Consider the following 23,531-nt stretch of genomic DNA (forward strand, 5'->3'; position numbering starts at 1 on the left):
ACACTGTTGCCACATGGTTGGAAGAACAAAATTGTCTACAATGTCCTTGTATGGAGTAATATGAACAGGACGCTTCACTGGAGACACCTGAACTTTTGGAGGGTGGTCCACATGCAGTTAGTCATATATTGTATATGTTTAGATTTAGTTTACACATACCGCTGCATATAAAGCTGGTAAATGCAAGTCAACAAGCTTGTTTAATGTAAAGACTTTGCTAATGCCTAGTACACACGATGGGAAAATCGGCCGAAAAATACCGCTTTCGGAGCGATTGTCTGATAATCTGATCATTAATACACGACTTTCGAGAGGTGATCACGAAAGTTCATGCAAAAATATCCAGAGGCACATGCACAAAAAAAATTCTTGTACCATAAATTGTGTGACCAAGACCACGCATGCTCAGAAATTAAAGAAAAGTTGTATTCTGTAGTACAAGAATTTTACTAACTTTTTGTTTTTTGATAGGAGACTAGCATGCAAAAAAAAATAAAACATGGATGATCATTCATCCGATATTCTTCTTGTGAGTACGAGGCTTAAGGCCTGGCACTCCTGGATGGGGGTTTAGTAGTGCAGTTTTGCTGCTATAACCTCTAGGAATAGAGCATGTAATTCACTATTCACTAATGATCAAAAAACTTATCCAAATGTGTGTGTGAATATTAGCTACTACAGCATACTCATTGACCTCACTACATAGGGAGCCATTTGGATAGTCGTTGACCTCACTGCATAGGGAGCCATTTGGATAGCCGTTGACCTCACTGCATAGGGAGCCATTTGTTCAAAATACACTATATTGTCAAAAGAATTGGGATACCGGCCTTAACACATTCATGAACTTTAATGACACCCCAGTCTTAGTCCGTAGGGTTCAATATTGAGTTGGCCATTAAAGTTTATGTGTGTGTAAAGGCAGGTGTCTGTTAGAATACTTTTGACATAATAGTGTATGCAGTGATCCACTTTAGGTCCAAGCTACCTGGGAAATTTGAATACCTTTCTACTGAGGGATTGAACCACTTGCTGGAATTCACCTGAATAGGTCAGCCTTCTAAGGAATTACCCCCTATACTTTCAATGTTGGTTTGGAAAAGCAAACAGCCCAGTGTCAAAGCGCTGAACATTGCCACCACTTCCATGCCACCAGGTATAAAAATAAACAGCTTTGGGAAACACAAACCACCTGTCTATTCATCCAACTGTAAGGAGCTATCATGATTTTCTTATATAATAATGCATTCATGTTTTATACTTTCAAAACTTAAATAGATTTTATTCTGTTATCTTGCTTCTTAGCCCTGATGAAGTGGCAGTGCTGTGTCTCGAAACATGGCCTCTTTTTGTGACCACTTGTTTTTTTGTTTTGTTTTTAACCTTGTGACTAAAATTGAAAAAATTAACCATGAAATCCCAGCACATGAAAAAATTCCCATAGGATTCAGTAATGGTCCAACCTTCAAAAAGAAAGGCCTTCAATCCCTGAACCCCTGGGGCACAAGGCTCCTGACAGGGGCAAGGCACTCTGCTCTACCTAGGCCAAAGCCAGGTGGATGCCACTCCTTGGGGACCCTCCGAAGCTGGTCCACTAAGTACTCGGTGAGGTCTCCCCAGACCAGACTCAACCCAGGAGGAGAAGGATCCCTTCCACTCATAGGCATGCACAGCCTTTTGCATTAAGGTGTGCACCCCAAAGCTATATAGTCTGCACAAACTCCCTCTGACTTCTTCTCCCCATCCCACCCACTCAAACTTAATTGCAGTACTAGAAGAAAGCAAAGAGGAGGCAGGATCCATCTTGGGGGGGGGGGGGGTGTGTTCCTGCAGTTCTCCTGAGAACTGGGGGTGACATAAACTGCTGGGGGAGGAGATTCATCCCAGTAATGTGCATGTCATCCAGGCAGCTATGAGTATTTCGGGTGTGCTCTGGCACACCTTGGGCTCACACCTATTCTTCCTCTGTACTGGCCTTATTACATTAGGAATTACTAATGGCGCCCTCCCTTGGATAAATACACCAGCTTTCTGTTCCTGAAAACTGATAAGAACAGATACTATACTTAATCTTAGCCAAAAGGCAGAGAAGACCACCTTTCACTTTGTGACTGCTTGTTGAGCAAAATAAAGTTTTACACAATTTGTATGGCACTCACTCTTCCTATATTAATTGACTACTCCCCTACTCCCCACAAACCCTCTAAACTCAGATCCAAGTTTTACCCTTCCTATCCCAGGCCAACGATCCACAGGCACACCTACTGTCAAGATGGAAGGCGCTGGTGCGTTATCTTGCCAGCTACCGCACAGAATTAATAGTTTTGTATTGAATCGCCCATTATTGGCTTTTATGGGACCATGTTTTAGGTTGAGCCACCCTTGGAAATGAACACAAGAAGTCGGACTGGTAAAATCTTACTACATGGTGAATATATTTTTAATAGTGGTAACTGAAGCCAAACATCTGGTAGCACAGGGAAGCGAGCGTGTCTCTAATTAAGATGTTACAAACACGAACCTCATAACCAAAATATGCCACATTATACCCTGAACTACCCCTCTGTCTGAGGGCTCCACTTTTCTTTCCCCTCATCGGAGACTTGTGGTAAAAAGAAATGACGACGGATGAGCTGCAGCATCCGTTTCTAGACTCAGGATGACCTTGCCGAATGTAAAGAGCTGGTTACACATTTACCTGTTGTTCCAGAAGCTTATTACACCAGATCACAACCTGAGTGTTTATAAGTCGGGGCAGAGGCCGGTCAGACGCAACCGGAAAACACAGCAAAGCCAATTTGTCTGCATCGCTATAATAAAAAAACTCTGCTAATTAGGCGGATAATTACAGTGTTGGGCTAAATAAAAAAATATAAATCATGTACAGGCTTAAGGCTGGGTTCACACTATTGCCACATGCGGCTTACAGCAGGGGTCCGGTGCGTCCCCGTCAGGGGTTAAGTCCTAGGGAAAAAAGTGTGGGAACTCCCACCCAAGATCCACTCCCCCACTAAAAAATAAATAAAAATTATACCCTGATATGCATAATTACTAAACCGCATGTTTTTTTTTTAAGCAAGTTCTTTCTAAATCCCGCGATAACTCACGGCAGACCTCCGCAAAGTCTCCTGGGAACAATGACAAAAGCTCCCAGTAGACATTGCGGCATCGAGGAAGTGACGGAATACCCGCACACTACCCGATGAATCCATTTACAGGAAGCGGCCAGTGACATAAAGGATTACTAAGGTTCGCCTGCCCCTGACAGTGACTCGAGCTGGGCATCGCCGCGTAGTGAAGGATTGGCTCGGGCGGCTCGGCTGCTTTGTCCTGCAAAGGGAACTGCGTTCCTGCTGTGAAAAAAGTGCAGGAACTCCGTTCCCACAGGATTCGAGCCCTGGTCCCCGTTCAGCGTTTCAGGCTTGATTTCAGCCCAAATTTTTGGCTGAACTCCGACCTGAAAATGGACCAAAAGACACACAGGACTCCTGTGCAAATTCCATCAAAGCCCCATTGGAGATGTGTGAACCAGCTCCATAGAGAGACGGTCAAAATCTCCTGCTGTGCGAATTGGATGTGGGGAACTCGCATTCAATTCCTAATAGTGTGAACCCAGCCTAAATCTGTGGGGAATGGTCACACCTGACTAGGAAAATGGTATGTCGAAAAGTGTAACTTTTTTTTTCTAGGGGTACACATCTGAAGCCATCATTGTACCATTTACCTAAAGGGGGAGTTAATGATTTGCCATTCACATTTGTACTTGCTTTCTGCTCCTCCATACCACATAAAAGCCTGAACCAAAAAAAAAAAGGATCTCAGCTCTAATTATGTTATGGGATATTTTTTCTGCTTTCCCTTGCGTCTACTGTGCTGTTGAATGACATATTGTTGTTGATGCGGCAGGCACACACCGCTTATGACGGCACTGGGTACTGAGCGCCCTCAGAATGGCCATTACAATGAAGGGAGGCAGTACTGTTCATCGGTTATATTTCACAATCTCTTGTTTAAAAGTAGAGGTGTACTACTGGCCAGATCACCAGGTGAAAACAGAGGGGGGGGGGGAGGCTAAAAAAGAAAAGAAAACGAATGCAGCAAACCATATCTTGTGAATGGTAAGCTAAAATATACTATATTACATTTTGGGTTTAATACCACTTTAAGTTGGCAATAATCACCAGGAAGTCTAAAACTGGCAATGGTCCCTATTTAGCACTGAATAGCATAAAAAAATTCCCGAATGTATTATTATTATAATTCTTTTCTATTAAATTCAGTTTTGACCTTTTTTCATCCTTTACATCTCAGTGCTGCTGCAGCCTCTTTGCAGCCACATCCAGCCTATATAAACTCCAGCAATGGCTGAATGTCATTTCTCAGGGCGGGTGTTCCGATGGTGAAAACAGTGGATCATGGCTGTGTAATGTATGTTGTAATGACTATTGTAGTCTCCATCAGAAGCCTATGTGACAGGGTGACAGTGCAGGAGCACAGTTGGAAGACAGGTGCAGAGAAATGGCACCAAGCAAGGACTTTTGTGGCAGGATCACCAGGGAAATTATATGATAAATAATGGGGGTAAATATTTAATTATTATTTATATTATTAATAATCAATGAAAGCTGCAGATTTAAAAAATATAGGAAATTACTTTTGATAACGACTATTGGTTGATGTATTTGCTGCCAGACTTATCCATAACAATGTGTTAAAACAGGGGTCTCCAAACTTACTAAGCAAAGGGCAAGTTTATTGTCCTTCAGTCTTTAGAGAGGTCAGATTGTGTCATAGTGGGAGTAGAAAATGCCCCGGCATCAGTTCCCCATCATTGGTTTCAATGGGAGGAAAGGTGCTCCATTACAGATACCAATTAGAAGAACAGTGCTCCATAGATGGTGTCAGTAGTGGGAATGGTGCTCCATCTTTGGTGTGAGTTGGTGAAATAGTACCCCAAGGGCCAGATCAGAGCAAGCAAAAGGTCAAATACGGCCCCTGGGTCACAGTTTGGAGACCCCTGGTCTAAAGCAATCCACAATTCTGCCCTGTGCTACACCACCATCATCCAAACCCCTGTATCTGCTCTTCCCAAGACCACCTGCTCTCCATCTTCCTCGTCATCTCCTCCCATGCTCACCTTCAGGTCTTCCCAAGAGCCTCTCCCATCTTTTGGAATCCCCAACCCCAACCGGTCCAGCTATCTCGTACCCTGAACCTTACAGAATATCAGCTTTGCTTAACACATCTCTCCCCACTAAGCCACCTTCACCGTAAACATATCAAGAACTCTATTTATCCACAAGTGGTATTAAAATCTTTTATGAAAACTAAATTTGAATGGTATCCTTTGCAATATCAAAACAACTGGGGGAGAGGCAGATTAAAGGGAATGATAGGAAGTACTAGATGTCGCCTACTAACTCAAACACCTAAACCAAATAAGTTGTTGCACATATACTGTTCTTGTAATGTCAAAGAGTCAAACCTATTTTACGTGCCCCGCTTTAATTTTAATCATACAAGCAAGGAACCTCCTGTGCCAAGGTGACAACGCTTCATCTGCTGTGTTGTCACCCTAGGACAGGAAGTAATGTCACCCAAGGACAGAACGTGTCTGTGGATAGACATTGCTTGTATTATTTAAAACAAAGCAGAGCAACAGGTTCAACTTTTTGACATTACATCTTTTAAGCACTTGCAAATTCTGCTTAGGTCACCACTGTAGAAATTATAGGGCCAGATTCACGTACCGCTGCGTATCTATAGTCGGGCGTAGCGCATCTCATATGCGCTACGCCAACGTAACTTAGTGAGGCAAGTACTGTATTCACAAAGCACTTGCTCCCTAAGTTACGGCAACGTAGCGTATATGGGCCGGCGTAAGCCCGCCTAATTCAAAGTAGGCTGGTAGGGGGCGTGTTGTATGGAAATGAATCATGACCCCATGTAAATGAAGCGCCTAACTAACGGCGCTTGTGTGCGCATGCTCAGTATTACGTCGAATTTTCTCCCTAAGTTACACTGGCTCAATGCCTGTGATGTGAACGTAACCTACGCACAGCCCCATTCACGTACGACTTACGTAAACAACGTAAAAAGATACGCTTGTGCCGACGTCCATACTTTGCATTACCTGCACCTCATATAGCAGGGGTAACGTTACGCCAGACGTAAGCCTTACGTAAACGGCGTAGCGGGCGCAAGTACGTTAGTGAATCGGCGTATCTAGCTCATTTACATATTCAACGCGTAAATCTACGGAAGCGCAGCTTGCGGCCAGCGTAAATATGCACCCAAGATACGACGGCGTACAGCAACTTACGTCGGTCGGCTGAAGCCAGATTTCAGGCGTATCTAGGTTCCAGAATACTGCACATAGATACGACGGTGCATCTTTTAACTTACGCGGCGTATCAATAGATACGCCGGCGTAAAAGCTTTCTGAATCTGGCCCATAATGTTAAGCCATTGGTGGAATGTGCATATGTTCACAGGAAGTTCCTATTAAGAATCTACAGGAAGAGCTCCGCACAGAGAGAGAGAGAAAGAAAGAAAGCATGTAAAAAGAAAACAGTATTTTTCTAACAAAAAAAGAATGCAATTCCCTATTCCCTACATTGCTGTACATAACTAAGTATCTCTGAAACTTTATTTAAACTTTAACTAAATTTGGGATGAGCACAGCTCTCTCTAAAGGTATATAATAGGTTGGAAAATGACAAATGCCCATTAGGTTCAAAAGACATGAATTGGAGGAAGGCAAAACAAAACACCTGGGGCAAACGTGGTTCTTCCCACCTATTGCAGTTGTATTGCTTCCTTGGATCAATGTTTTCCACACTCTACAGCACCCATAATTAACATTTTGTCATCAAGGGACTCTTTAAATTACACACAGGCCTCAGGGAACCCCTCAGCTGACGGGACATAAGCATGAATAGAAACTTGTGAATATAAGAATAAATAAAAGAATAAGGAATGTATAATATAATTCAACATAATACAATCAAACAAATAATAATGACCACAAATAGAATGCAGACTGTGAAAATAGCAGTACCTGCTCACATTAGTAATCAAGGAAAAAAAAAATCACAAAATATCTGCTTTCCAGGGATACCTGAACCTATAGGGCCCTAAAGCCAAGTATCACTTGGTACCGGGTCTAGCCGCAGCTATTTTGGCCTGTCATAGACTTTGTCAGGCTGTGCCCCCTGGTTGCATGAGAATGCCAGGATTGGATGTGCATGAGCTAGACGCCAAGTGTATGTATGGCCTTATAGTGATGGTCTTTAAAATAGTGCCTCTTACATTGATGGTCAGTATAGTGCTTTCTTACACTAGTGCTTTTATACATTATTAATAGGTATGGTGCCCTCATATTAGTGGTCAGTGGAGAAAGACCCACTTGCATTAGCGATCAGAGGGAGAAGGTTTCCCTTCTACTGGTTTTCATTGGGAAATATTACTCTTAAATTGGTGGTCATTGGGAAGGATTTCTCTTATATTGGTGGTCATTGGGATAAAACTCCCCTTTCATTGGTGGTCCCTGGGATGTATTCCCTTTACATTGGTGTGCATTGGGAAGGATTACCTTTTCATTGGTGTGCATTGGGAAGGATTACCTTTTCATTGGTGTGCATTGGGAAGGATTACCTTTTCATTGGTGTTCATTGGGAAGGATTGCCCTTTCATTGGTGTTCATTGGGAAGGATTACCCTTTCATTGGTGGTCATTGGGAAGGGTTTCCCTTTACATTGGTGTTCATTGGGAAGGATTTCCCTTACATTGGTGTTCATTGTGAAGAATTCCCCTTTCATTGGTGTTCATTGGGAAGAATACCCCTTACATTGGTGGTCCTTGGGAAGAATCCCCCTTTCATTGATGTTCATTGGGAAGGATTTCCCTTACATTGGTGTTCATTGTGAAGAATTCCCCTTTCGTTGGTGTTCATTGGGAAGAAATCCCCTTACATTGGTGGTCCTTGGGAAGAATACCCCTTACATTGGTGGTCCTTGGGAAGAATACCCCTTACATTGGTGGTCCTTGGGAAGAATTCCCTTTTCATTGGTGGTCAGTAGGAAGAATTCCCCATACATTGGTGTCAGTGGGAAGAATGTCCCTTACAATTGTGGTTAGTAGGAAGAATGCCCGTTACATTTCTGGCTAGTGGGACAAATGCTCCTAACATTGGTGGTCAGTGAAAAAAATGCCCCTTACGGATAGCTGGAAAGATTATTAGTGTTAATATTAAACTCATCTGGGAGGCAGAAACTGTTCAGTGATCAAGGAACTGCTAGCAACCTCTGGAGGAATCCTGGTTGAGAAAGGCTAATATAATATACAGCAAGTAAATTAAAGCTAATTGCAATTAAAGTATGCAATCCCATCTTCAGCTTTAGACAAAACTAAGGTAGGCAGCATGGGAAGACTAGATAGACCACACACAGGCTTAATGTAGATCTAGACACAATGGCCAAAACATAAGATATAACATGTTAATGTAATTTCAAAAAGTTTTTAATCTTTGCAGCTTTTATTAAAAAAATTTATTGGTGATCCTGACATGCAGGTCTGTGTTCAGGAATTTCCAGTTATGGAGTGAAAACTGTTCGCAATTGTTCTCCTGTGTTGCAGCACGTGCCTACTAGAGACTACAAGTGGCCATGCCGACACACATCGTCACCATCCAGAGCAATGTGTGTGCAGCCAACGCAGGAGTGAAAGGCAATAGGAAGTGGCGAGGAGAGCAACAGCTCTAACAGCCAATAAGGAATGAAAAGGGTAAAAAGAGGATTTTATAAAAAATTCATTGTGCATACTAAGTTTCATCCATTTAGGGTTTACATCTACTTTACTAAAACAAAGTGTTTACGGATTCATCATTAAACTGTCGTCCTTCGTTGTCGATGGCTCAAACAGAAGTTGAAATCGAATCAGTCGCTTGCTCCTATTTCTCCCCCCATAAAGTCCTAATCTTTCATCAATATTCTAGAATTCTAAAATCTCTGGGTTTGTTCAGTGCAAAGAAAATCTGTACAAATAACATATTCAAGAGTCTGGCATTTAAAAAGAAGGACGCGGACTGGGAGTACGCACAACACTGGCATCAGATTTGACATGAAAATGAACAAAGTGACATCTCTTACCTGGAGTCGGGGTACTTCGTCAAGGTAGCTAGGCTGCTCGTGTACATATGTCCCCCTACGTCAAGGTGGACAGGTGCGTTGGATTTGGTGAGTTGGGCAGGGAGAGGAATTCCTTGCGAAGCCAACGGGGAGACCGGCGAACGCGTTAGAGACAGACGGGACATGCTGCCTTCGTCCTGATCGCAAAAAAAAAAAAAAAAACAATCCTTCAGTACAGACAGGCAAAATTTTGTGATGTGATCACAGATTTAATCAGATCATCTTTGCTTTCTCCCTGATAATACATTTCCCTTACAAATTATTGCCACTGCTACAATTAAACGTCTTTTGCATCATTCTCTTTAAAATACCAGAGGGTAGGAGGAATATGCTTATTAGCAAGGCGAAATCAGGAGCAGTTTTTTTTTTTGTAATTTTTTCAAGGTGTCAGCCTCCAGGGGCACAAAACAAACTGCAAAATTTCTAATTAAAGGTCGTGGGCTTACGTGTTAGATGTGAAATATCCCCTGACAAACGTGGAGCCAATTTGCGAATTGAGATTCGGGTTTTTTTTTTGCAAGTGCGTCTCAATAACAAGACACCTCTAAATTAGTGACTTCCTCGAGACTTCAGGCATTTATTTCTTACACATCAGATTACCTACTGTAGCATTTCTGTTTTTTTTTACCTGTGCATAAAAAAGAAAACAATACAGATGTGAAATTCTTTTTTTTTTTTATTGATGAAGAGGGGTCATTAAAGAAGCCTAATAGACGGGAACAATCTGACATCAATCTACCTGCCAGCACCAATTGGCATAGATTACCATTACGGATGCCCAAGATTCCACTTGCCTTTGATGTACACATGAAAAACTTCTAAATTGCTACCAGCCGCCCAATCTTAAGTACAAAGTACAAGTTACCTATGAACTTTGTACAGTAGGCCGATGGCGTTAACCCTTTCAGTACTACCTTTTTAGCATATATATGCATGTGTGTGTAGATACACACACACACACACACACACACACACACACACACACACATATATATATATATATATATATATATATATATATATATATGAAAAAATCAAAACTAGGGCTCCCTCATTTTCCATACAAGAGAAAACCTTTGCAGCCCTTAATGGGACACCTTACATACTCTATATTATAAAGGTTGTCAACCATAATCACATTGTTTGTCGCATCCCTCCTGTAACACAGTTGTCATCTTGTCAGTAGATCCATTAAATTTCAACTTCTTCCTAATAAATGACAACATTGCTCATTCTGCCATGACATCACTGCAGCGTTGTCACCCTGTGTATGGGATTTTAATAGTTGGACTTTAAAGAAACATAGAAGAGTGATGGTAGAAAGAAGACCAAAGGGTTCATCGTGTCTGCCCATTTTGTTTTTTATTCATTTTGTTTTGTGTTTTTTATTTTTGTTTGTCCCATGCCTGTTTAAATTAATTTACTGTTGACTGGCTCACTATGTCAGCTGAAAGTCTATTTCAAGCATCAACTACTCTTTCAGTAAAAAAATATTTTTTAAGGTTAGTTTTGAACTGTTCTCTTGCTAAGTTGAGGTCATGTCCTCTTGTTCTTGACCTTGGCTTCATATTGAAAATATTGTAATCCTGAACCTTATTCACCCCCTTAAAGGTTTCAGTCTCCCTTCTTTCCTCCAGACTATACATATTTTGTTTCCGAAGTCTCCACTAATATGTTTTATCCATCAGACCTTTCACCCTTTTTTTATCATCTCTGGACCCATTCTATCTTATTGATATCTTTTTGTAAAGTGTTTAATGAAAATTTGAGAATTTTTAGGGACTTTAAAGAAGCCATGACCTGATGGGGTCATGTATTCCCTAGGGACTTTGAATGAAATCATGGCCCGGTAAGCCATGTTACACAAAGTCCCACCTTCCTTGCTCTTCCCCTTTTTGTAAAGTGTATCTAAAGCCAAAGTTTTTTTGTTGTTGATCTGCATAGAGTAGTAAGAGGCTAGAACTTCCTTCTGTCTTTTATTGCTACCTGTTTTCCTGATAGGGATATTTAACCTTTCTATTTGTCCTGGTGACCCCAAGGGCTTAAAGTGATGGGAAGATCTCTCACTAGAGTTGAAATCTTCCAGTGGGGACACATGTTGTGTTGACAGCTAATGCCGCTTACACACAATCGGAATTTCCGATGGAAAAAGTCAGATGAACTTTTTCCATAAGAAATTTCAACCGTGTGTATGCCCCATCGGAGAAATTCCATCGGAAATTCGGATGAATTCCATCGGAGATTCTAAATATAGAACATGTTCTATTTTACTCCGATGGAATTCCGTCGGAATTCCGATGTGCTTTTGGCCGGGCAAAAGCCTGATCGTGTGTACGCGGCATAAGAGATGATCTTCCTCATTTTGCAGGGATTTCCGCTTATTTCCCGTTGTGATTATAGGACAAGAAGTGAAGAGAAATCTCCCAGAGGCACAAAAAAAAAGCCATTAGGGATTTTAACTATTCCCTACTTTATCCAAAATAAAATAGAACATTTTGTCTTTCAATATACTTCAATATTAAATGACAATCAAATTGAAAGCCCAGCTCCACACAAGCAGTTACAGCAACCATTTTTTCTTTTCATTTTCGAAAAACGTTTTAAACCATATAAATAAAAGCTGACAGCTTAAGGCACCCCCGGCAGTGTCATCGTTTTGGAATCTATTGTCATTACAAGTAATAACCATATACAGATACCAGAATCTAATCTTTTCCTGATGGTTTGCGTTTCAGGTGGTAACTTTTTTAATGAGTAACAATATCCTGAACAGCCTCATAGAGGGGGAGACAGCAGATGAAGAAGAAAGGCAGATTGGGGTGGGGGGGGGGGGTGGATATACAACTGTATTCTGTATTGGAAGATATATATCTGTCTCCTTGTCCTTAACCGCATTAGTGTGATTCCATCTACAGTTCAACCACCTATTGACATTCAAGGGTAGTTGGACATGAATGTGTAATCTGACTGGCCCTTGGCACCACCATTGCCTTGGCTCAGCCATTTTTGTTCCAATGGAGAGGTGAGGAAAGAAGACATGAATGGCCCTGGCAGACCTTTGTGCCACCACATCGCTCAGAGTTACTGGACTGCCATGCCACATCTGTTAGCTTTAGCCAAAGATGGTACTCTCAACCTTTGTCCTTTTCATCAGAAGTACTATTCTCAATACAGCACACACTCATGGTGGGATCCCTGACCATTTGGGCACGAATCGGTTGTTTCCTTTGCCCCACTACATTTAGACCCTAGTTTGTGGCTTTCTTTCGGGTAGTGTGGACAGCACTGAAGATAAACCAGGCAAAGGAACCCAATGAAACTAGATTTCACCTTGCATCACAATTCACACACACTGTGCAATAAGGCCATCATAGTGACCATCATAATGGCCGGCAAGAGGCTAATCTGAGATATTCGATATGGGAAGTAAACCAAAATTGGCTTCTAAGGTCTACTTACATTAAGGAGAAATCAAATAATAAAGGTTCTCACTTGATTGCTGTCCTGGTGTAGGATGCATTACACTCTCTTTTTTTTTTTTTTTTATAAACTATCCCTTTACCACATACAAGTATCCTGAGATATTCTGCGTAGACTTATCAAATATCCATATCTTTATATGTATCTATCTATCGATCTATTACTCTTTGTCATTTCAGTCTTTGTAGACTTAAAGTTCTCTTAAGCTGGCCATACATTATAATATGTTCTTGTTCAATTTCCTTTAGGTTTACCTTTAACTATGTAGTGCAAGGGCCTGCCTGATTGCATACAAATAGAAAATATTTTGGTTTGACCTCATATTATATGGTTTTGTTAATTTTAAAAGAAAAAATGGAACAGGAAATGTGTATAACGTATGGCCAGCCTAAGCGTTCAGGTATTTCCCTTTCTCTGTGTCCATTACTTGGCCATATACTCTCATATCCAATTATTTATCTATCTTTCTAGATTTTCAAAGTTTAGGTCTTTCCTTTTCTCTCTGTCCATTACTTGGCCATCAAAGTTCCATTGAGTTTGTCCTGTGTGCCTTTCTCTTCAATGCTTGTCACAGGTCTCACCTCTCTCCAAAGCACATATAAAGTTCTAATTTAAAGGATATCTGTCACTAAGAAAATACTTCTTGGTCACAGAGTCCCCCAAAGGAACCAGGGTTTCTGCTAAACCCATCAGTGTTTTCAGATTAGTATTACAATATAATAATAATTCTGATATTAATTGACTTATTATATCTCAGCTCCAGACTCTGTGTTGCATTCTATTACAGAGCCAGAAATTTAAAGAGAAGGTGCCCAGTTTCTTTATGTTCCACTGGTGATTTTTAAAGGAGCGTGCACATAAAATGGAAAAGTGATTTCTTTATGTCTTATGTCTGTGATTTCCGGGAGCTTTACTTTAATTTCTAAGATGGAAGCGATGTCTACATGTTGGAAAAAAAACATACAAAACACCATCACTGAAGTTTAGGATATCCATGATGCAAGATATGCATAATGATATGCCAGGTACACTGTACAGCAACAATGTATTGTGTTGTCCAAAAAACCTTAGACTATATATTCACTACCAGAGTGCAACAGAAGAAGCGTGTGTGGTACAGTCTGTTAGGCAGTATAACGCACGCAGACTGAAATCACTGCTGGGCTGTAATATAAACTTAGTACAGTCTGTTACACAATACATGGAAAAGGCAGACACAATGAAAGTGCCTAAAGGACTCTGGATCACATTACTGTGTGCACCCTGGATAATATACACACAGCATTCAATATGACAACAGATACTGAGGCTTTCCTGAGATACAGTCATCTGTTTACAGTCATTTGTACAATAAGATATTAATATTGATATTCAAATATATGCTAATCTTGTAGACTGTGAGCTCCTTTGACCAAAACAAAATGTATGCATAGTTGCATATGATTCATTTACTAAAAGAACATAATATAAAAAATCTGCAGGGGATTTGACTAGGAAGGAAAGAGCACTTGACATGCAGCAGTTCACCAATTGATAATCTTTCTACTGAGTCTGTCTGAGTTCATAGTGAGACTGCAAAAAAAAAAAAGACATAACCAGGTACAGGTAATGCTACAATGTGATACAATCTTCAATATTTCATTTTTTACAACTATTTTCTGTCTCAAGGTGCGCAACAAGGTCTACATATTCTCCCAACTCCAGGCGGTGCCACTGATTTTTCCACCGCTCGTTACTCATCCTTGGCAACACATGTAAAAAGTTAAAGTAAATTCTGAATTGTCTCCATCTGCTGTAAAGAAATGTGACCTCGCTTGATAGGTAAAAGATTTGCTTTCAGTAAGATTCCAAGGGGGCATTGTCTAAAACTGTCAGTAAGCATTAGAAAGTATTAGAGTCTTTTACTGAAAAAGTAGTAGATTCTTGGAGCTGGCCATCAGCGAAGTGATCAATTAGACACAAATCCCTTGTAAAAAGGCATTAATAAGCCTAAGTGATTTCTTTTCTTGCTTCCTCATTCTAATATCACCCCTTATTATTTAATAGATAGACAGAGTGACTTCAATGGAAAGACCAATGGATGCCATGTTACCTATGGAATGCTTGCATTATATGTCATTGGTCTGTTCAAAGTTTAATAAATTATTATTGTTTCAGTAATATCAAGTCACTGGTAGTTGCAGCACGTAGCTGAAGCATTTTCTAGGGCTGGCCATACACGTTCAATGTTCTTGTACAACTTTCCTTTAGATTTACAAAAAAACATGTAATATAAGGTCAAAACTAAACAACTTTCAATTGTATCCAATTAGGCAGGCCCTTGCGCTACACAATAAATCATAAGGAAAATTGTGCAAGAAAATCGATCATGTATGGCCAGCCTCAAGGTTATTTTTTGAAAGATTTTATTTATTCAAAAACACTGATAGAGAAATAGGACAGTAAAAGCTCAGAACAGAGTTGTGTAATTGACCAAATCTTGCACTTCACATTATAGATGTGGTGCATAAAAGACACACCACTAACGATCAATCTGGTGAGACTGGTACACTTGACAGCATATTCTACATATCTGGGTTATGTTCTGAGAGTTGATTAGGGTCTTCAGAATGTTTGGGTGATGCGTGGAACTACTTCATCTGGGGAGAGTCTATAGCGTAGGAGCCAATGGTAGCCAAAAAAGATAAAAAAAAAAGAAAAAAAAAGTGATGGTGATACCAATGAGTCGAAGGATGCCTGACAAAAGGGGGTCCTTGGTTTATCTTTTGCGGCTCACTTAGATGCAGGTTTTGGACCTGGGCAGTATCTCGGAAGAGGACCCAAGATCCCCAGGTGTATGTGAAGCGGTCACATAGTTGGGCGGTCAGTTCCAACATACGCATCAGGCAATCTAGTTTTTCAATCCATTTCTTTACTGTCAGTGGATTTTTAGAATTGTAATGTTTTGCTAAAGTCTATTTCACAGTATATAACACATTAAACCAATATCACTCACTGCAAATTGTTCCTCTGTGGTTAAAGGTAGGAAAAATTAGTTTCCCATTCCACTTAAAAAAAGAAAGATTTGGGATTTTCTGTACTGTCAGGTTTAGACAGCTGCATGTAGGTCGGGGGGGGGGGGGGGGGCATTTAGTGGACCATCACTATCATCATACACCTTTTGGAGGACTATGAGATCGGCGGTTGCTGGACCACTGGCCATGTTTAGGTCCATCCACACTCTAACTAGGTGTCAGGGTGAAGGACTTCCAATAACTTATTTTAGTGTTCATATTTTATTTTCTAACATTAGCTCTGGAATTTTAATGAAAGGAAAGGTTAGTTTGGCATTGCGGCCACAGATGGATGTCAAATAATCTTATGTATACATCCATCACCCAATCCTACAAAGTTCCAACCTGTGATAAAGAAAAATGCTTTCTGAAGAGCAGCCTACGTCCTTGTACGGCGCTCGGCGGTCCAAAACATCACACAAATATGTCAGACATGAAGAATTTCAACAATAATGTTCTGTTTGGCCACCGTATAAATACCAAACCCAATTAATTTGATGTCCACCTAGAAATTACATGCCCCCAAAATTTCCCCTCCACTCGTTACCTAAATATTTATTGCATGAACACCACTGGGGATGTGAAAGGTGGCACCAGTTGTCAATAAACTAACAAGTACAAGGTAGTATTGTTAAAAAATGTCTGACCTTTTCGACTGTTCTTCCAACCTTGCAACCCCAAGTGAATCTTCCATTGCTCACATCCTCGTACTCTGTCCATCTCATCATTTTTATTTTTTGCCTTTGTTCCTTCACACTGGCAAGAATAATGTACAGTTCAGGAGTTGGTAGGCACTTAGTAGACAGGTCCATGTGCTTTTATTGACATTAATAGTGATGGCCCAGTGACCTTCAAGTGCTGTAGTCTTTCGCCATACTGGCTACCTGGCTTCTGGGACTGGTCCAACCCTTGTGGCTCTGGTCTGTTCTACCATACCCTGGGTTATACACTATTACACTAGTCAGTGTTCTTAAAAGAATCACTGCCTTTAATTGCCTACAAAAGGGAGGGTGGCCTTGATACATGGGGTATTGGGTGATGGCTTGTTTTGCTGTAGGCAAAACCAATACTGCCAGGCCTTCAAATTATCTGGGAAATGTCTTCTTTTTTTTTTTCATTGTCTCCCCCCACCTCCACCCCTTCCTTCAGAACAGCACATCAAGTTCTTTGAAAAGGCAGATTATCTTCCCCCTGCCTCTGACGACTAACTGCACAAATGTTGCTTGTAAAAGCTATTTGCCCATGTAAAGTGAAGTAATCAGGATGCCATGCTCATTTACACACAAAATGATTCTGTGTCCCATTGTGCTCACAGTTGTTCAGCTCTCTAGGGGTGATTAAACTAGCTCGCCTGCCGCCTGAGTCGATTTGAAGAAAATCGTTTCTCCGTGAAGTTGCCTCTCTGCTAAGCTGTTATTTTAACCATAAAAGGTAAACGGAATGGCAGATTTTTTCTCTGAGAGCTTCATTCAAGCCGGCTGCCCTAGGCACTTTGCCTGGAGCAGAGAATGCTGAAGAGTATATTCCAGGGTGTTGCCGGCACTGCACAAAAGACCACAGGAATACTCCTTGTTTCATATATACATAAAGATCAGCTATTCACATCCTGCTTTAAAGAAAAGAAGGCTTGAAAGGTATAAGAAGTTTTGGGTGTATGAGGTTTTCCCACCTCTGCACATGGCTCAAGGCCTTGGTAACTAAGGCTGCTTGTTGATGTTGGGAACACAGAGGCTGTGGAAACTAAAGACAAGGCGGACTGGGACTGGGTAGGTGAAAGGTTACACAGAACATGCAAGGAACTCCCTCCTAAGTCTCCCACTAACAATAGAAGTAATGGGGGGGGGGGGGTTGGGTTGGGTTGATGATGATTCGGCAGGTATGCAAGCAAAAATAATTTGAGATGAAGTCAAGTTCACAGCTACATTATGCAAATGTCATGCTTGCAAAAGATATTAGAATCGGTGACCATGAAAGCAAGTTAACCTACACAACCCCAGACAAGCTTTCAGGGAGCATGCGTCTAATGGGCATGTCTCAGGAGCCCGGGGATGAGGGGTGACCCAGCACGGCTACAGAATGTATGGCTCTGAAGCTCATACTTTGATTATCACTTTAAAATAATTTAGCAGAACCACACAAAAAGCAGACTGAGTGCTATTTTCTTGTGAGAGTTAAGAATGCCTATACACATGCAGTACTAGTCTATACACATGCAGTACTAGTCTATACACTATCATTGCTGTCTGGGCATAGAAGGGAGGGGGGGGTCTACCTAAATGACAGAAGTTTCATTCCTAAACAGGAGACCCCTAAACGCTGGTCTGTAGGGCTGGCTAAAGTGATCAAATACATGAGATTTTTATTTATTTTTTAACTGCCCAGTAACCTCTGATTGACAAATACCTAATTAATGACAAATGAATATGTAATAAAGCAGAATAGGTCAGTTTCATGATGGGACAAGTCATTAAAAACTTCAGCTGAGCCCCAAAGGGAAAATAATAAATAAATAAAAATTATGTAAAATTAAAAAAAATACTATACTATAATAATATATTTTAAAAAAAAATAACAATTATATACATATATATATATATATATATATATATATATATATATATATATATATATATATATATATATATACATATACATATACACACACACTCGCACACATGTATATGCATACATACATATATAAAATATATATATATGTGTGTGTGTGTGAACATGTATCCATTTCTCCGTCTAGCCATTCATTAGGATCACAGTAACCCATCAGATGTCCCCTCGCCCTCTCCACCCTCCAGGTGGCAAATATGAGACAGCAGGGGACACAAAGTGACTCCTGCAGAGCCATGAGGATTTGCAGGAAAGTTTTGGACAAGTGGAAGTGTGTATAAACTCCCAGCATCCAGCCACCGTGTCCTCCCATCAGAAAAAAAAAACAATGGTGAGAACACAATCTCAATCCATTGCTTCCCCCAACTGCTCCAAAATCCCCTTTCCAGAGACCCTCAGTGCAGGAGTCCTCAGCTCCCCAACACACTTTGTATAGGGAAGAGACTGCAATATCACAATGTATGTTCAGGTTGGCACTGCAGGCTTCACAGACAGCTTGCTATGGGTGCATACTGTCTAGAGTAGCATGGGCATCAGACAATGCTACCGATGTCACCCCCTGGGTCCCTCTCCCTACAGTCTGCAGCAGAGCCCCCCCCCCCCCTCCCTCATCCCCAGTTAGAGGAGCAGCAGATGACACCCAGTGCCCAGCCACCCCTCATCAGGAGGGCACACACAGGAGCTGGGCACAGCTTTGCCCCCCTCTCCGTCACTTCTGAGTCACTTTGCAGAATCCAAGCAGGCAGGATGGAGCTGCTCCCTTCCTCTTACCTTGATCCTGGCCAGGTCTTTCCTCCACCTCCTGCTCTGCCCTCTGTGCAGGCGTCCTTTCCCTGGTAGAGTGCCCCCTGTCTCCTGGGCGCCCCCTTCTTCAGGCTGTCTCCCCCCCAGAGCCGGGTAGAGAGCAAGGCAGAAGCTGTGCTGGAAGAGGAGGAGCAGAGCACACCGTCCACACTCCTAGCTCTGGGCTCCCAAATACGCCTCCGGGGCAAAGGATTAGCTCCAATTAACTGGCCCGACGCTGCCCTCCCCCCTTTTTCGTCTGTCGGTGCCCCGGTGCCAGGAGCAGCTGTGCCAGGGATAACGGTTCGCCTATCACCGGGCTACTGTCACGTTGTCAGCAGACGAGGCAGGCAACCGAAGGGAAGGCAGGAGAGAGAGAGAGGAGAGGAGAGGGAGAGAGAGAGAAAAAAAAGCTGATTTTAATCATTGTCATTTCGTCTGATGTAATATTTCCCCGGGCACTTTCAGCTAGGCATAAATTTTCAGTTCCCAAATAAGTAACACAGGGCACGTTTCTCACATCCTTTGACTCGCTGTGTTACAATTGCTGTGCCACACAACTGCAACTCCAGTTCAAGGTGGAGGGGGGGCAAGGCTGATTGAGATGCCTGGTACCCCAAATCTGCAGCCAAGGCTCCCCCAAAGTGCCATTCACACCCCAATCTCAACTTTTCAGGATATCTGCCTTGCCACTTCCCCCCTCTCCTCGTTTTACCTCCAATTCAAAAAAACTTTCCCTAAATTCTGTGTCTCCCCCAAAATCTATTTTCGGGCAGTTCTTATTAGTGCAGTTTAACCCCTGTGCTGCTCTGTCGGGGCTATTTTTTTCAATCCTTTGGGCTCTTTTTAGGATGCCCGGTACCTCAAATGTGCAGCCAAGGTTCCCCCATTGTGCCATTTAGCTCCCCTCACCCCATACCCACACCCTCCCCACACCACCACTCTAAACTTTGTAAGAGATCAGCCTTGCCACCTTTCACCCCTCTCTTTTGATTTACCTCCAATTTTTTTTGGGGGGGGGGGGGACATTCCCTAAATTCTGTGTATCCCCCAAAATGTTATTTCGGGCAGTTCTTTATTAATGCAGTTTAACCCCTGTGCTGCTCTGTCGGGGCTATTCTCAACCCTATGGGCTCATTCTAAGAAGCTTGGTACCCCAACTTTGCAGCCAAGGATCCCCCCCAAAGTGCCATATAGCCCTCCATCTCAACCTTCTAAAACTTCTGCTTTGCCACTTTCCCCCCCTCTCCTCGTTTCACCTCCAGTTTTTGTAAAAACTTCCCCAAAATTCTGTGTGTCCCCCAAAATGTATTTTCGGGTAGTGCAATTTAACCACTGTGCTGCTCTGTCTGGGCTATTTCTCAACCCTATGGGCTCTTTTTAAGAAGCTTGGTACCCCAAATCTGCAGCAAAGCCACCCCCCCCCATGTATCATTGAGCCCCCACTCTCAACTGTTCCCTATGTAGACCCCCTGAATTTTAAATGCTATTTTCAACTCTTTTAGGACGACTGATACCCCAAAATTGCAGCCATTGCAACCCTAATGTCCCATATACCCCCCACCTCAACTTTTCAAGAGACATGCATTATGCCTTATGCCTTTTTCATTCTCCTTTGTACTCCCCCCCAAATCGTTTTTTTATTTTTATTTTTTTGTACTGTGCAGTTTAACCCCTACTTCTCTTACTATGGTTTAAGACTATTTTAACCCCCCAACCCCCCCCTTCCCCCAGAATAAAAATGTAAATGTATTTATTTGCTAACAGCATTTAACCCTTATCCCCTGGAGCAATATGCTACATTCAACGCCACTGCTGTCACATCAACACTAATCCCCCCACCCCCATGCGGCTCGCTAAATTGTTTCAGTCTGTCCAGATTAACCCTTTGGGGGCTGATCGCCTGCCACCCAAAACCCCCCCTTTTTTTTCAGAACGCTCCAATGTAACCGATGTCAGTTTGATTTTCTGTGTTCATGGTTTTGAAAATCATTTTAGAAAACAGAATAAAGAAAACTAAACAAACATAATACAAATAGTATCACAAGTCAAAACAGAAGCGAAATAAAAAAGATGGAAATTGTTTTGCCAGTCAGTTTAACCCAATACCTCCCACATGCTCTTTTACTTTCTCTTGCCCCCCCCCCCCCAAGTGACTATATTTTGTCCTCAAGTTACCCACATGCACTTCAATTTCCTGAGCCCACCTGATTTTGCTTTAATTTTCACCCCCAACCATTATCCTCCTTTCCTGCCCTCCCCCCTCCTTTCCCCAGCCCCCTTTCAAGCTCCCTGTCTGGCATTAGATTGCCCCCGGGCCATTAATACCAAATGACGTCTATGGACAAGCTTTGTGCTATTGCAAAATGCGCCCTCTGCACTAGCCGAGGGCTAAACTCGCCATTTCAATTATAGAGCAAGGCTAGCTGGAGTGATGTGAGCTCTGAAGATTTCCCATGTAGATATTCTACATCCCCACCTCTCTCCCCTGCCTCTGCAGCCTCCTATTCCCTGCAAAAAAAAAACAAACAAATACAACAAAAACATAATACCGGTACTAAATAAACTTTTGTAAGGTCACACTGTCAGATTTTGTGTATAATGATGAATACAAATTCAAAAAGAAATCTGTTTTGGAAATGCTGCAGCAGAACCTCTTGAGCATTTCAGCATTCAATTGATATGCTTACCTCCTGGCAAGACCTACAAAGTATCAATGGTGACCCTAGCAGCCAATCAGATCAACCCCTTCACTAAAACAGCTGGAATGTGGTTGCCATTGGCACTTGATACAAAGGGATTGCTTTTCTAAAGGCAAATAGATTATGCACTTTGCAAAGTGACTTGTCCCCGCCCCCCGCGTCATTGGATTTGATTGACAGCAGCGGGAGCCAATGGCTGCGCTACTATCAATCCAATCAACGCTGAGACTCTGTGGAGAAGAGGATGCCGGGGACGAACCTAAGCCCATTCACCTGCTCGGCTCGTCCCCGGGGTCCTCTTTTTCATGGAGTCTCAGCGTTGATTGGATAGATTAAAATCAGCGCAGCCATTGGCTCCCGCTGCTGTCAATCAAATCCAATGACGCGGGCGCTTGGGGGCGGGGTCAAGTCGTACACTCAGTGTTTATGGACGCCGAGTGTATGACACGGGAGCGCGCCCGCAAGGTAACCCCCTCGGGAAAGAGCTTTCCAGAGGGGGTTAGCTATTGCATTAGCTATTGCGGGGAGGAGCCAAGAGAGCTACTATGGGACTCCAGAACAGGAGGATCGGGGCCACTCTGTGCAAAACAAACTGCACAGTAGAAGTAAGAGCCGGTTCACACTGGGGCGACTCGTCAGGCGACACAGCCACCTGACAAGTCGCGTCCCATTGTAGTCAATGGAACCGTTCTAATAGGAGCGACGCAAGTTGCTCCGACTTAGAAAAAGGTTCCTGTACGACTTCGGGGGCGACTCGGGGCGATTTGCAAAATAACTTCTGTATAGAAGTCAATGCAAATCGCCTTAGAAGTCGTCTTCAGGTCGCCTGGCCGAGTCGCCCCCGAAGTCGTGCCGCCCTAGTGTGAACCGGCTCTGCGTATGATATGTTTGTTATTTAAAAATAAAAAATAAAATGGGATGCATTAAAGGAGTTGTAAAGGTAAATGTTTTTTCACCTTAATGCATCCTATGCAAAAAAAACATCCGACGGTACCGCCCCCCCCCGAACCCCCGTTTTACTTACCTGACCCCTCGAAAGTCCCGCGCGTCCACGTGATCCTCTTCGGTTCCCAGCCTGCCCGTTGATTGGCTAGGCTGGACAGATTGATAGCAGCACAGCCATTGGCTGGCGCTGCTGTCAATCACAGCGAATGCCGAGTGATACAGTCGGCGGCTATGCCCACCGCTGTATCACGGGAGCGCGCTCGCAAAAGCTTTCCACCATGCGAGCTCGCATGAAGGTGGAAAGCTTTTGCGAGGAGGAGCCGAGACAGCCGTCGAGGGACCCCAGAAGACAGGGTTCGGAGACACTCTGTGCAAAACGAGCTGCACAGTGGAGGCAAGTATAACATGTTTGTTATTTAAAAAAAAAAATTGCCTTTAGTGTTGCTTTAAGGTGAAAAAACACAAACCTTTACAACCTCTTTAGGCAACATAGTAAATTACTGTTCAACAATAACATTGCTAGGACAAAGTCTACAAACTTGCAATAATTTAGAAAAAATGATCTGGCATTCGGTGGTCACCCATGGCAACTACATTTTAGGAGTCTTTCTAGTAAAAATAAGTTATAGTAGGGACAACAGTAAAAAGTTCTGGTTTCTGGAGGGATTGATAGTCCTTTAGATAGCACAGTAAATCATTGTGCATAAACCAATAAAGCAGTTAGAACAGAGCCTTAGAGCTTGCAATCATTTTGAAGT

General features: G+C 42.3%; 1 protein-coding gene and 1 pseudogene across 3 annotated transcripts in view; both read right to left on the reverse strand.

Moving 5' to 3' along the window:
* The window catches only part of KCTD15 (potassium channel tetramerization domain containing 15), a 54,583-nt gene extending 35,293 nt beyond the window's left edge, over positions 1-19,290 (reverse strand). The window contains exons 1-3 of one of the 3 annotated variants that reach the window (XM_040329435.1): positions 19,115-19,187; positions 16,369-16,477; positions 9,150-9,325 (exon numbers count right to left, since the gene is read on the reverse strand). In XM_040329435.1, the coding sequence (XP_040185369.1) occupies positions 9,150-9,325; positions 16,369-16,449 (257 nt within the window). In that variant the 5' untranslated portion in view covers positions 16,450-16,477; positions 19,115-19,187. Of the gene's footprint in view, positions 1-9,149; positions 9,326-16,368; positions 18,193-19,114 lie in introns of those variants that run through there. The other 2 variants (XM_040329436.1, XM_040329434.1) reach the window with 2 other exon arrangements.
* LOC120918040 lies at positions 1,987-2,096 on the reverse strand (annotated as a pseudogene).
* Positions 19,291-23,531: the final 4,241 nt, after the last annotated feature.

The sequence above is a fragment of the Rana temporaria genome, chromosome 11 (genome assembly GCF_905171775.1).
Source record: "Rana temporaria chromosome 11, aRanTem1.1, whole genome shotgun sequence".
NCBI lineage: Eukaryota > Metazoa > Chordata > Amphibia > Anura > Ranidae > Rana > Rana temporaria.